This window comes from Neolamprologus brichardi, chromosome 3 (assembly GCF_056152115.1).
Source record: "Neolamprologus brichardi isolate AB-2024 chromosome 3, ASM5615211v1, whole genome shotgun sequence".
Lineage (NCBI taxonomy): Eukaryota > Metazoa > Chordata > Actinopteri > Cichliformes > Cichlidae > Neolamprologus > Neolamprologus brichardi.
The window spans coordinates 23,831,600-23,845,854 of NC_142106.1; the positions used below are offsets into that span (position 1 = coordinate 23,831,600).

Consider the following 14,255-nt stretch of genomic DNA (forward strand, 5'->3'; position numbering starts at 1 on the left):
AACAACACTGTGCAAACACTCTGTTGACTGTGGCAGCCACTACTTTTATTTTCAGCTTCACGAGATACTTCTCACTTCTTCACATTCCCTCATACCATCCCTTTCTTTTCCTGTTTTTCTCCACATTTTCCTTCCCCCCTTGTTATTCTTTCTTTTGGAAACGTTGCCCGAGGAAAAACACAACTTGGACAAAGAAAAGATAGAGATGTAGAGAGAAGAATGGACAAGAATCTGACTCGATCTGACACCTTTTCTCGGTTGCTGCTGGGGTTTTCTCGAGGAACTCCATAAACGCTTGCTTTAAATAAGCGTACAGTGAAATCAGAGAGATGTGATGTCTGTGAAAGTGCTGCGATGGTGATGATTCTTTGCATGGAGCCCTTGTATGTTTGTCTCAGCCTCCTGTGCTTCTGCTCATCACCAGTAGAGGGCACTGCAAAGTGGGACTGAGGTGAAGCCCACTCTGTGCGTCCCTTTTTTTAAATCCAGGTTTTATCATTGCTAAGATCAAATTTACACTTTATCCTCTTGTTGCCTGAAGAAACTGCTGTTTATAGTGCAGATGAGGTGCAACATGGCCCTCTTAAAAATTTCAAAAGTGTATATAAATACTTTTTAAAGATCCAGTGGAAGTTTAAAATCAGTACAGTACTACACTGTCTTAGAAATACTGCACGCGAGGAAGATTATTTAGTTTTGAGAAAAGTAATACTCAACAATACCCAGAAAGTGAAAATCCAGCAGTCCAGCATTAAAGCTTGTTATTACTTGACATGAATACACAGTAGCACAGTGGCACAATGGTTAGAGCTATTGCAACACAGCAAGAAGGTCCTGGGTTTGAGTCTAGGAGCTTCTTCTGTGTGGAGTTTGCATTTTCTCCTTGTGCCTGCGTGGTTTCCTGCAGGATAGCTTCCACCCACAGTCCAAGACGTGTATGTTGGGTTCATCTGTGATTCTAAATCGGCTGAAGGTGTGAATCTCTTTGTGCAACCAGCGTGTACCCTGACTTCCACCCAGTGACAGCTGGGAGGGGCTCCAGCCACCCCATTACCCTGAATTAGATAGAGATGTGTTCCTGAATACAGTGTTGTAGCTGCACGTTAAACATGTGCACTGCTGTTAGTTTTTCTGCTCTATATTTCCATATTCTGTTAAAAAATTAAAAGTTAAATTTATTGCGTGCCTTTCTCCTAAAAGTAAATGACGGGGTGAAATATTAAGCTTAATATTGACCTTAACCCTCATCAGCAAAGCAATCACTTTGTGATTCAACGTGACAATAGAAGCAGGGAAAAACACAGGGACTGCTTTTGTAAGTAGGAGAAATGAGTAAAAAGGAATAAAAAGTATGGTTTAGAAAAAAAGGATGGATGAAGGGGCAGGGAGAGCCAGGAAGAGGTGGGAGCAGGGAGAGAGAGAGAAAGAGGGAGGGAAAGGAGGGCAGAGAAAAGAATAAAGGAGTCTTTACATGTCTGTGGAACCAGCAGCTCGCAGCACTTTCACATAATTTAAGACATATGGGCGTTATTAGGACAACTGTGTCTGTGTGCGAGTGTGTGTCTGACTATATCTGTGTGTGTGTGTGAGAGAGAGAGCACAGGAGTGAGTGTGTCTTTAAGCATGTGTCTTTGCGCTGCAGGCTACAGAAGACAGTCACGTTTTTGTGGTGCAGCAAAATGACTGTTGTATTGAACAATCCCCCACTAAAACACACACACACACACACACACACACAAACTCCCGTCTTGTGTGGAACTTGGAACGTCCCAGAGTGACACTACATAAAAAAACTGTGTTTGATTGGCAGCCAGAGAAACTGTGTGTGCGTGTGTGTTTCTCAACATGTGTGTGTTTGTCTGACCTGTAGTTACCTTTCAGAGTCTCCCGTCTGCCTGCTCACACACTGACTGCCTGACTCACGGGTCCTACAGTAGCTCAACCTTTCTGCTCTGTCTGTACTTAAAAGTGTGTGTGTCTGTGTGTGTGTCTGTGTGTGTGTGTGTGTGTGTTGGAAGAGACAAAGTGCTCAACCAGATTGACCAATTATGCATAATCCAGTGCAGACGGGTTAAATGGCTAAATTCACAATGTTACACAGCCTTATTTGGCCTAACTAGTGTTTCTGGCGTTCAGTCTCTGCTTGGTGTGTGTGTGTGTGTTTGCATGGTTGTTATTGCTGATTTTTCATGATGATTCACAAACATATTTGCGTTGCATGTACTGGATATTGTATATAAAAGATAAATGGAGCTTCTTGATTTAAAAAGTGCCTTAAACCTGAATTCTTTTGAACGGCCAGCAGAGGGAGATTCCACTGGTTGCAAAGAGATTCCGGGTAGCGTTGAAGGTTATTGGAAAATTATTTGATCTCCGACTCTCAGTCAACACTTTTCATATTCTTTAACGTTTCAGACTTTAGCTTTCAGAATGACTGAGCACAATGTGATGTTTAAATTGTAAACTGTGGTCGTATCCATCCATACTTCTCTACATTAAGATATTTCCAAGACAGCTCAGAGATGTAATCTCTCTAGTTTGTCCTGGTCCTACCTGGGGCTTCATCCTGGTAGGACATACTTGGAACACCTCGTCTTACCAGGAGGTGTCCGGGAGGTATCTTAATCAGATGCCTGAACCACCTGAAACACATTCTTATCTGAAGGTATGCTGAAAACTAACAACCTAGTTTTTATAAGCAAAACCTCAGCATGAGACATGATGAGGGCTGGTGGAAGTTTAAGGCACAACGCTGCCAGCCAGGAGACTGTTGCATCCCCTTGGGGAGCTTTGTGTTTTGTGATTTGTTTTGCTCTGTTTTCATTCACTGATTGGTTAGGTTTAGGCACAAAAAGGACTTTGTTAGATGTAAGACAAAATGGCTCTGTTATAATATGCCCCTTCACAACAGCAGCCCTGCACGTAAGCAGGGTACATGGCACTCAATGTGACACCGAGTTGTCTTGAACAAGCATTGATACATGCGTAACACTCGTCTCATTACTGCCATGATTGGTGCGTCGCACTGCCAGAGCCAAGTGTCTCTCAGACACTGACAGCTTTGACAAATGTGACTTTGGCAGCGCTCGACACCATGGGAATGGGAACAGGCTGAGGTAGAGGTGGGGGCAATCCGCAACCCTGTTTTACCACGCAACTTCAGCAACCCTCACGGGACAATCTATGTCATTATGACAAGAGTGGAAAGCAGTTTAAAGATCCTTTAAACGCAATCCTTCGAATTTCATCCAAATCCAATCAGCGGTGTCCACTGTTTCCTGGGCAACAGACAAACAAATGACTGATTAATCCAACATTGACAGCCCTCAAAGTAGCATACTGTCTTCCAGATGAACAAAAGACGTCACTGCAGTCAGTGTTTCAGTATCTCAGACTCTTTTGAGCTCAGATATTGTGTGTAATCTCCTGTGGTTGGGGTTGGGCAGCAGGTCGTGTAAGCTGATCTGTGACCAGCAGCCCCAGGGTGCGGCAGCAGAGGAAATGTAGTGCTACTAAGGTCTTAGAGGGCTCTGTGATCTGCACTAACCACTCCCTAACGCACAGCACATACGTATGTACCCGTACAGTGCGCACATGTAACGCATGCACGCACTCGTGCACTCGACACCAGCTCAGTGGACTATTGTTCATTCATTTTCAGGAGGGCGTAGGGAGGGAAGCAGACTTTGGAGGAATGAGAAGAGCGGGAGAAAATAAGAGGGAAATGAAGTAGAGAGCAAAATAAGAGTATGAGCGCCCAACTGATGTTTTGGTGGCTGAAACATCAACCTCAAGAACCACATGTACCCTCTCTGGCCTTGGTTCAGATCCCACTAGAAGCTGCTTTCTTCCCTCTCAATAAGTCAATGAAGAGAAGCAGAAACACTCCACTGACTCCTCCGGTGTGTTAACATATGGGAAATATATTCCAAAATAAACAATAAAGGCACTTTGTTTGTGCATATTTCAGTAAAGCAAAGAATCTGGACACAATACAGTTTTTATGAGCATATAGTGTTATACTTAAAAACCCCCAAAAGTCTTTCCCCCATACAGACAACATGTGACAGCCTCCCCTGTACCCTTAATGATGAGTTTTGACACTTCACAATATCAATAAAGACGTGGTTTGACCACCATTAGAATAGTTTCCGGGTTTCTCCAAGGATAGCTGCATAAGCAGAGACCAACCTCACCAACTTTGGATGAACAACCAGTCATTTTGTTATGCAAGCAGCCCTGAAATATGACAGAAACCACTCAGTTAAGAAAAGGGTTTCAAGGGTTACTCCTCATCAGCTTTCAGGTGGTAACGAATTAACCTCTAAAGCCCTAACGCCCCCTGATACGGGGGCAAAAGGCAGGAGATCAGTTAGGCTTGGGGCTTAAGAGGTTAAGGATGATTGCAGACAAAACCCATTATCAAAGAGATTAAGCATATATATTTTTTACAACATGCTGCTATTAGAAACAATGCCTATACAGGATTTCTTTTTTTTTTTTTTAGCATAGATTAGTTTCTCTGCAGGGTCTAATAAAGGAGAAAGTCATAAAAAGAAACCACAGTGATTAAATAAAGCAGAGAAAAACCACAGACAAGTAGCAGTTGGAAGTTTGTATGTGTATTTTAGATAATAAAAACGAAAGCCATTAAAAAATAATAAAAAGCCACTTTACGTCTACTGGATTGGAGACATTTCCAAAACAACTGTAAGGCTCAATGACCACTCTTTATTAGAAGTTTTCCACTTCTAATGGAAACTCAGCTCATTTAGCTTTGATTTCTGATTCAGTAAAACCTATAAGATGTATTGGTTTGAGGGCAGTCCAAAGGAAATAGATGACAGTCTTTTTTTAAAGTCTCAGTGTGACCATTCTAATATCATTGTCTTGTTTTGGAGCCAGGTGTGATTGTTGAGTGCATAGACACAGTTAGTTACTACTAGGCAGAACACTGTTTCATTATTATTTTTATTATTAGTAGCATTTTTTATTAGTATTTTTATATAGTATAAAAATACTAGAGCACAGACATGTTGGACAAACAAACAATGTTTGCTTTAAAATACTCCAAAAATGTTTGAAGTGTCCACTTTAGTTATTTGCATCAGTAGATGTAAAGGATAAAAAGCCCCAACAAGTCAGCCATGGCTTGGTTAGATTAGGGAACAATATTAAAAATAGTAACTGTGTACAGATATTAAAAAGAGATAAATGTTTGTAGCAGCCTGTGAACATGTTTGTTTTTGTTGTAAAGTAGGAGCATTTTAATATGGGGCTCTATGGGCATTTACCCACTTTTGGAATCAGCCTCAAGTGGCCACTGAAGGAACTGCACCAAGTGAAATCCTAAACACACAAAATTTGATTTCACTCAGTGTTTTGAGAAAATAATGAAGGCTGTTAACAGCTACAGTTCATCTGGTTCTAACTTTGTTTTTTCTTCTTCACTCATCTACATAATTAGGAAAATGTCTGACCGTTAAAGGAACAAGAAACTTAGTTCAAATAAAACTAAGCATGGGTAGCTGACTCATTTTAATATAAAAGCTCTATTCTAGTCCATTTCCCTCTCTTTTTTCTCCTCTTCGGTGTTCTCCACTTCTAAATCCTTCCCAAGACTCTTTCATGGGCAGTTTTGCACTTTAAATCTGATGGCATGTTATTTATCCAAACAACACTGACGACTGGTGACTGATTCATACTAAGAAATACTCTGTGCAGCCAGGAAAGAACTTAGCTCTTCCCCCTCTTTCTGTTCGTGCTCTTTCTGTCTGTCATTCTAGTTCTGCTGACTACAGGGGAAAAACCTCCACAATGTATAAGTCTCTGTAAAGACCAAGCAAGAGCAATAAGGGGGGAGAGACAGAGAGAGGGAGAACTTGGGGATAAATAAGGAACGGGAATCATAGAAAATGAAAAAAAGAATGAACACGTGATGGAAAGTCCAGCCTAGGTAGAATTTAGAAGAGAGAAGGAGATCAATGATTAGACAATTTAGAGAAATATGAGAGGCCAAGACAATGGCTACAAAAATACAGCCAGATGTTTTATCCTTTACCAAAAACAGTTGTCTCTTTAATGGTCAACTGTAGAACTTTGTACCAAATTTCACTTGTAAAGTGCACATTTTTTAGATGCCCTGCAAACCAAGAGACAGACACAAAAAACCCCAATAAATTCCCAGTGAATACCAGCATTACTGCAGAATAAACTTGTGCTTCCTGTTGTCTTTTCACATACCTGTCAGTCAGGATTTACAGAGAGGATTACAACATATAATCTGTGGACATTTGTCCTCTGTTTTGACTTGCACTTCTCCAACAGCTGGGCGCTGTTGCATTCTGCATTTGAGACTGATGTTATTTGCTCATTTCTCTGTCTCTCCAGGTGTTTGCCAAAGTGTTCAGCCATGAGGCCTTGGAGTCGTACCTCCCTAAAATCCAGCAGGTCATCCAGGAGAGTCTCAGAGTGTGGAGCTCTACGCCTGAACCCATCAACGTCTACAGGTACGGCCAAGGAAAGACAGTGGAGACAGTTGTTAATGTAGCTAAAATCTGGGAGCAAGACTAAAACAGCGCTCCTATCCTAGGTGAATGCAGGTAGAAAGGTATTTATGATGAGTATCGCTGACAATACAGAGTCGTTATCAGCAGTGGTGGAAACTCAGAATATACAAGAGTTCAAAAACACAGGCTGCTTCAATGGGCTACTAAATTAATATTATTCATCTGGCATTTTTCTGCAGGGAGAGCCAGAGGCTGTCCTTCACCATGGCTGTCAGGGTGCTGCTGGGCTTCAGGGTGACAGAGGAGGAAATGAAGCATTTGTTCTCAACCTTCCAGGACTTTGTTAACAACCTCTTCAGTCTGCCCATAGACTTGCCATTTAGTGGCTACAGAAGGGTAAGTGTACCATATGACCACTTCCTTCTCATTGGTATTTTTGGATCTTAGTATATCTTTTTACATCTTAATGTCCCCAAAAATAAAATTAAGAAGTGTTTTCCCAACTGGTCACTGCAGATGGCTGCACCTCCCTGAGCCTGGTTCTGTTCGACGGTACTTCCTGTTAAAAGGGAGTTTTCTTTCCTACTGTCATCAAGTGTTTGCTCATAGGGCGTTGTGCAACTGTTTAGGTTTCTTTCTAATATTGTAGGATCTTTACCTTACAATACAAAGCATTTTGGGGTGCTTGTTGCTCAGCTAAACTGAATTTGCATCAAAGAGGACATTTTAAGGGTAAAAGGACTTAATTTGTGCATTGTTGCAGGGTATCCGTGCACGAGACACCCTTCAGAAGAGCATAGAGAAAGCCATCAAGGAGAAGCCCATGTGCACCCAAAGCAAAGATTACAGTGACGCGTTGGATGTCCTAATGGAGAGTGCCAAAGAGAATGGCAGCGAGCTCACCATGCAAGAACTCAAGGTAACATACCTAAGCACAAAAAAACAGCCACCTGGGAAAGAGGGTAGGGTAGTGCAAGCATGCGCTGAAAAGAAGCCAGAACCACAAGAAGTCACTCAATCACATGTAGAAGCACGTGGATACACACTAATTCGTATGGGTGCAAACACACATAGAAATCTCTATTTACCTAGCAGAGAGCTGCCAAAAGGAACCGGTCTGGGCTGACTGAAAACACAAACAGTCATCATAATTCTCTGACAAATCAGCCAGTGATCATAAGTACCAAACGGGGATAATGATACACACCCTAATGTGAAATATGAAAGCGAGCTGCGTTAATACCTATCGGCTGACAGGAACAGCATAACACACACATACACACACACTCATGGTCAGGCACACCCTCTGTTTACCTATTAAAGTAATTCAGAGGAATTCTGTGGAAACTCGACTCTCTGCTTCTCTCTCGGACTTTGTGGTTTCTGGGTTAAGTCCAGGGCCAAAAATAAGTCAACACTCCCCCCCTGCTAGGGGTCTGAAAGAGGCCTCCTGTACGCACACACTCACACACAAATATTTAAATACACACACAAAGTGAACTGGGGAGGCCCTGTCGCAGAGGCCCAGGCTGAAGCTCTCTCCTGCAGCTTTCTGATGCATGCATTTATAGCACACACACACACACACACACACACACACACACACACACACACACACACACACATATATATCTATACATATATATATATATGTATATATATCTGTATATATATATATATATATATCTATATATATAGATATAGATATATAGATATAGATATATCTATATATAGATATATATATATATATCTATATATACATATATATGCTGGTAGATGCGAGGAGGACCTCACTATTATTTATTCCACTGACTTAAGGCCTTAAGGGGCCCAGCATAGTGCACACTGAGTTTGTTATTGGATGTTACCTTCATATTTCCAAACACACTACTTTTCAGGAATTAAAAACAACATACTTTTATTATGTATTGACTTTTGACTCCTCTCTCTCTCTTTCGGTCCAACATTGTTCCAAAACAAATGGCAAGCTTGAGGTGTGGGGTAATGGATTTGTGCCCAAATTATGGTTGAGTTTGCACATAGCTCTGTTTTTACTCAGTGGAAAGAACAATTTTACATTTTTTAGAATAATATTCCTACATGCCGCTGTTAAACAAGCAGTTTCTGGGATTACTTCTAGCTCAAAAAGACTATGAAAGACTACTGGTTGAGCATTTGGCTGATGCTCACCCTCAGCCTTCTTTATTTCCACTCTGCAAACTGTTTATTAAAGCAACAAGTAATTAACCAATCAGAGATGAAATGAGGCTATAGTTGGCTTGCTCTCAAAGTAAAGACAAGTCAACTGATACACCCTCAGTACTGCCAACTACTCAATGAATGCTTGTGATCATTCAATAATGAGTCTTTACTTTCCTAGTTATTGTTGTAAATAGTGATAGGAACTCTTTTTCAAAGCTGTTTGCTATTCTATAAACCTATAAAACTTTTTCCCCCATGGGAGAAGATGAAAAATGTATAGGGTCGACTGATAGCCTGGGAGCTCGGGACCTCCAAGGGGTTGCAAGATAAATGTGTTTTTCTGCAAAACTGTTAATCAAACAAGACCCAAGGAGCGCACTAATACGCCATCGTATCTGTTTGCTGACCCACAGGAATCAACCATTGAGCTGATCTTTGCTGCCTTTGCCACCACTGCCAGCGCAAGCACCTCCCTTATCATGCAGCTCCTCCGCCACCCTCAAGTCCTTGAGCGCCTGAGGGAGGAACTGAGATCCAGGGGTCTCCTTCACAATGGCTGCCTCTGCCCAGAAGCAGAACTGAGGCTCGACACCATTATCAGCCTGAAGTACCTGGACTGTGTCATCAAGGAGGTGCTGAGACTCTTTACTCCTGTTTCTGGGGCCTACCGAACTGCCATGCAGACCTTCGAACTGGACGTAAGTGTCCCTAGAACAGTACATCCTTCACATCTTCATGTACCTCTTGTTGTGCAGCATACTTGTCTTAACATAAATAGTATCAAGTATCAAGAGTCTGATCACACAAAAGGAGATTTAGAGGAAAATTACCAAGGATCGACCTCTTTAAATAGCTTTCTGTATTTAAAGAAGAGAGAATCACTGGCAATGGAAACGAATTTTGGTACAAAAAGTGTTCCAATGTCCTGATTACCATCACAGATGTATTCAGCAGTGAAACTATTTATGATGATTTTGACTTTATTTGCTTCTTTAATGTATTTGCATTCATTAACAATGACCACTGGATAGAAAAAGAAGGTCCTAGCCCACATATCTTCAGATGTTAAATCAACAGACTCTTTCCATTGTACACGTACAATGACAGTAATGGGCTATTCTATTCTATTCTATTCTGTTCTATTCTATTCTATTCTATTCTATTCTATTCCAATGGGTTCCTGGATTGATCAAGGACCCTAAATGCTTCTCATATTGCTGTATTCTGGTATGAACAGAGAAAAGATAGTTTGAATATGGAAGAACACATATTAGCAGAAAAGTTCACAATTACTTCTTGGGGATACAACAACAGAAATCAGATTGTTATCCAAATTGTGCTTATGGTGGCTAAGTGAACAATTATTTTTATGTGTGTTCATTGTTATGAATTCCGGTCTTTTGTTTCCAGGGAGTCCAGATTCCCAAAGGCTGGAGTGTGATGTACAGCATTCGGGACACCCACGACACTGCTGCCGTCTTCAAAGATGTGGATGCCTTTGACCCTGACCGCTTCAGTCAGGAGCGGAGTGAAGATAAAGAAGGACGCTTCCACTATCTACCTTTTGGTGGCGGCGTCAGGTCCTGTCTGGGAAAGCAGCTCGCCACCCTCTTCCTTCGCCTCCTGGCGATCGAGCTGGCCTGCACCAGCCGCTTCGAGCTGGCTACGCGGAACTTCCCCCGCGTGATCACGGTGCCCGTTGTCCACCCGGTCGATGGGCTGAAGGTTAAGTTCTACGGATTGGACTCCAACCAAAATGAGATCATGGCCAAGTCCGAAGAGCTCCTGGGAGCGACAGTTTAAAAGGGTGGAGGGGTTGATGAGTGGGGGTAGGGGAGGAGAGCAGATTTGTAAGGGAGAAGATTTGAGAAAGGAAGGAATACATTTTAGAGTTATCTTTTCCTTTCCGCCTTTTTTTTCAGCCAAGAAGGAGAAGTCTTAATGTTATGCTACAGCTGATGATTTGGACTTTCCTTTAAGAAAGAAAGAAGCTGCCAAAAAAAGTTCTAGAGTTCTATACTATACAAAGAACTATACACACAAAAAGTATGTACAAAAAAAAGAAAACAAAAAACAAAAAAAGCTATGTAATATAATTTGAAAAAGAATGTGGGTAGTGCACAAAGGGAGAAAGAGAGTTGTGGTGGTACTTTTGGTGAAATGAAGTGTAGAAAAGTTAAAGATGGTTGTCAGTGGGAGGCGAGATGGATGAAACAGGGTAAAGGACGAACAAATATGATATTCTAGCATTTATGCTTGTGCTTAATCAAAAAATGAGTGAACCATTTCAGTTGCATAGCAGGGTAAGAGAGACGGATATATAGACTTAAACATTTCAGGTTTCATGATCCTTTAGTCTTTTTCGTTTCCTTCTTAGTGGTGCCCTCCAAATTTAATCCATGTCTTTTTAGTGTATGGTAGTGGTAGCTTTTTTTGGGTTCTTTCCAATTCAAGTTCTTTACTAGCACTCGGATGCACCCTAAAGGATCGTTGCACACTGGGTAGCAGGTTGTGCATCACTTTAGCTCTATACCATTAACTGTATGATGATGCAGTATATACTTTTGAGTGGTTTAAACTTGTACTGCTAATTAGTGTCAAGTATCAATGAAGAATGTATTTTAATGGGGAAGATACGCTGGACGGCTAAGTTGAGGGGCAGTACTCAAACCACACTGAAGTGATGTAAATGGGCAATTTGTTTCTTATGACAACATTGCCTTTCCTATCTGCCTCTAACAGTTTCCATATTACCTCCACTCGTGCACCATAAAGTAAAATAAGCTTCTCAAAGTACTAGCATCGCAAAGAAACACATACATAAAGGCTAAGAGCTGCAGAGCTTTTATCCAGGAGGGAGGGGGGATTTTAATGCAAAGTGCAGCTGCAATCACAGTAAAGAGAGGAACTAGGGAGCCTCAAAGTCTTTGAGATATATCTTGAAAGAATAAAATCATGCTGGAAGGACAACGTGCTTTCTGGCTCTAACATTCCACTTAAAAAGCCCTAAAAATGGGAACTGAGTTCAAGCGAAGCTCAAAGAAAGCCTTACTTCCTTAATTCCACTTTGAACCTTGAGATTGTTTTTCAGGTTGCCCGTCTGCATTAAGTCAGAATCTTGCCCATATATACAAATCCTCAATTATCTAAAAAGTGAATAAACTCAGGTGCAGATTAGGCACTATGGTGTAGAACCGATAAGCCTTCTTTAATATTTAACTATGACTGCACATAACAGGACTATCCCTTACTCGCCGCCGTAACTTCAGAGCTGGATCGATGTTTTCTGCCCAAATCAAAAAGAAGAAGATGAATCATGGGGTGAGGGTGAGCAACTTCAAACAGCAATTCTTTTTCTACTTGACATGTTACCCTTCTGCAACCATTTTGCATCCCCCAAAGCAAACAATTTTGTTGGTGGAAGCACAAACAACCGACAGGAATTCCCATTCGGCATCACACAAGATAAAAGCAATGGAATCCGGGTCAAAAGTAACGTGGTCCAGGTCTGCTTTGTAAATTCTCTGAACCTGTGCTTTGATTTGATTTGATTTTTTATATACCACACTACCAAGTTGCATTGAGATTGTACTCTCTCGGGTGGACACTTTGTCCCGCTAACAAGGAAACAAGTAACTTTAAGGACTTGCTCCGAGAGAGAGAGCAGTGAAAAAAAGAAGAAGGGTAAGGCGGAGGTGGAGAGAAGTCCTACATACATGCTGCTTGAATGTTGCTTTGTCATTCTGCGTTTGTTTATTTGTGTGCTGTTTTTATTTGCGTGGCTCCCTGGGGTGGCCATTTTGAGCTCTGCGGAAAAATTGACGCTCTGTCTTGCTGCTCCTCCAATCAACACTAAGAATGCAAAAACAAAAGTAATTCCACGGTTTAAGCAACTTTATGAGCTGAAAGAGATTTATTGCTCGAGGTGATTGCACAATCAGAACTCTTGGAGATTTTTGTGTTCCATAATTGGAAAGGAACATCCAGTTCTTTTTCCCCATATATGGAAAGCTTCTAACAGCGGAAATCTGGGACTTGTTTGGGACATTCTGAGCTCCTTGGACAGAGTTCTATGTTTTGAGCTTGGGAGAGAAGGACCAATGAGGTTTTAGGGGAGGACAGGGTGGCACTCAGAGTTTTTTTGTTTATTTTTAAATAAAATTTGATATCTAATTGGACCATCCTGTTGTCCACTAACATTCCAGATGGATCCTGCCTGTGCCAGATGTTGTTCACTCCTTCTGCCAACCACACCACTGATCTCGTCATTATGAAAAAATATGAACGTAGATATTTTTGTTTTTGGTTTTGCTGCTTTTCTTGTGTACATTTTCTAATTGAGAGTTCTAGATTGCAATAGTTTGTATCGAGTGAGATTTGCTATTTCTTTCCTTCATATATATATATATATATATATATATATATATATATATATATATATATATGTATGATTTAGCTGATTAAAATATTTTGTGAAAGCAGAAAGAGCATTAATAGGTTATAGTGTATATTAATTTGTACAATATTCCTTTCATTAGCAAGCCATGGGGGAAGATCAGCTATTTACATCAACTAATAACCTAATATTAATGTTATTGTACAATTAATATTGTTGTTATAAGATATTTGAAATGCTATTTTTTATTCTATTACAGATTTAGAGTTTTTAGGCTAAATGAGAAGGTCTTTGGTAAATATTGGATGTATTTAGAATGTTATGTATTTCAATTATATTGTAAACAGTGTTTAAAATGTTAATATTGATGATTTGATTACTGTAATAATTATTATTTGTTTTGTTATTCAGACTTATTATCACTGCATTTTATTTGATATTAATTATGGGAAACAAAAAAGCACTTGTGAGGTATGTTTTATTTTTTAAGTGCCATGCGACTACACTTCCTTTTTCTCTCACCTGTTGGTTTCTGAACCTGTCTTACGTCATTCTGTACATATTTGCCTTTCTTTATACGAAAAAAAAAATCATTTAGGTTAAATATGAATGTCGTGTGCTACTTTCCTTGTTTTCTTTTTGTTACTATGATTGTTAAATATACTCCTGTAATAAAATATAAAGTGAAAAAGATATCTGAAAAGTGAATTTTTTGACCACTCTTTCTTTTGACTAGCAATCTAAAGAGAAACTGCAGTTTTTATTGGACAGCACTGTGTTACCTTCACAACAAGACGGTCCTGGTTTTTAATCCTGGCTGGGGTCTCCTTCACTGGTCCTTGCACGTGCTCTTTCTGGATATTCGATATTCCCTCGTAGTCCAGACATGCATGTTAGGTTAATTGGTGTGACTGTGCAAGTAAATGGTTGGCTGGGTCTTTGTGTTAGGCCCATGCTAACCTGACAACCTCATCAAGGTGTAGGGTTGGGCAGTAATTTAAATGAATGAGAACTGACATTTTGCTTTTAAATTCTCTCAATACAACCTACAGTATGTACTCTCCCAGTAAATTTTCATATTTTAAAGCTAAAATACAATCATTGTCTGTATCAGAGATGGGCAGTAATGCGTTAATCTGATTCCTTTT

General features: G+C 40.4%; 1 protein-coding gene across 1 annotated transcript in view; it reads left to right on the top strand.

The window, feature by feature from the left end:
• Window positions 1-13,793, top strand: part of cyp26b1 (cytochrome P450, family 26, subfamily b, polypeptide 1) — a 37,903-nt gene extending 24,110 nt beyond the window's left edge. Inside the window, exons 3-7 of the mRNA XM_006803409.3 lie at window positions 6,391-6,509; window positions 6,749-6,905; window positions 7,273-7,428; window positions 9,125-9,409; window positions 10,122-13,793. Coding sequence (XP_006803472.1) covers window positions 6,391-6,509; window positions 6,749-6,905; window positions 7,273-7,428; window positions 9,125-9,409; window positions 10,122-10,514 — 1,110 coding nt within the window. The 3' untranslated portion in view covers window positions 10,515-13,793. The remainder of the gene's footprint in view (window positions 1-6,390; window positions 6,510-6,748; window positions 6,906-7,272; window positions 7,429-9,124; window positions 9,410-10,121) is intronic.
• The last annotated feature ends 462 nt before the right edge of the window (window positions 13,794-14,255 follow it).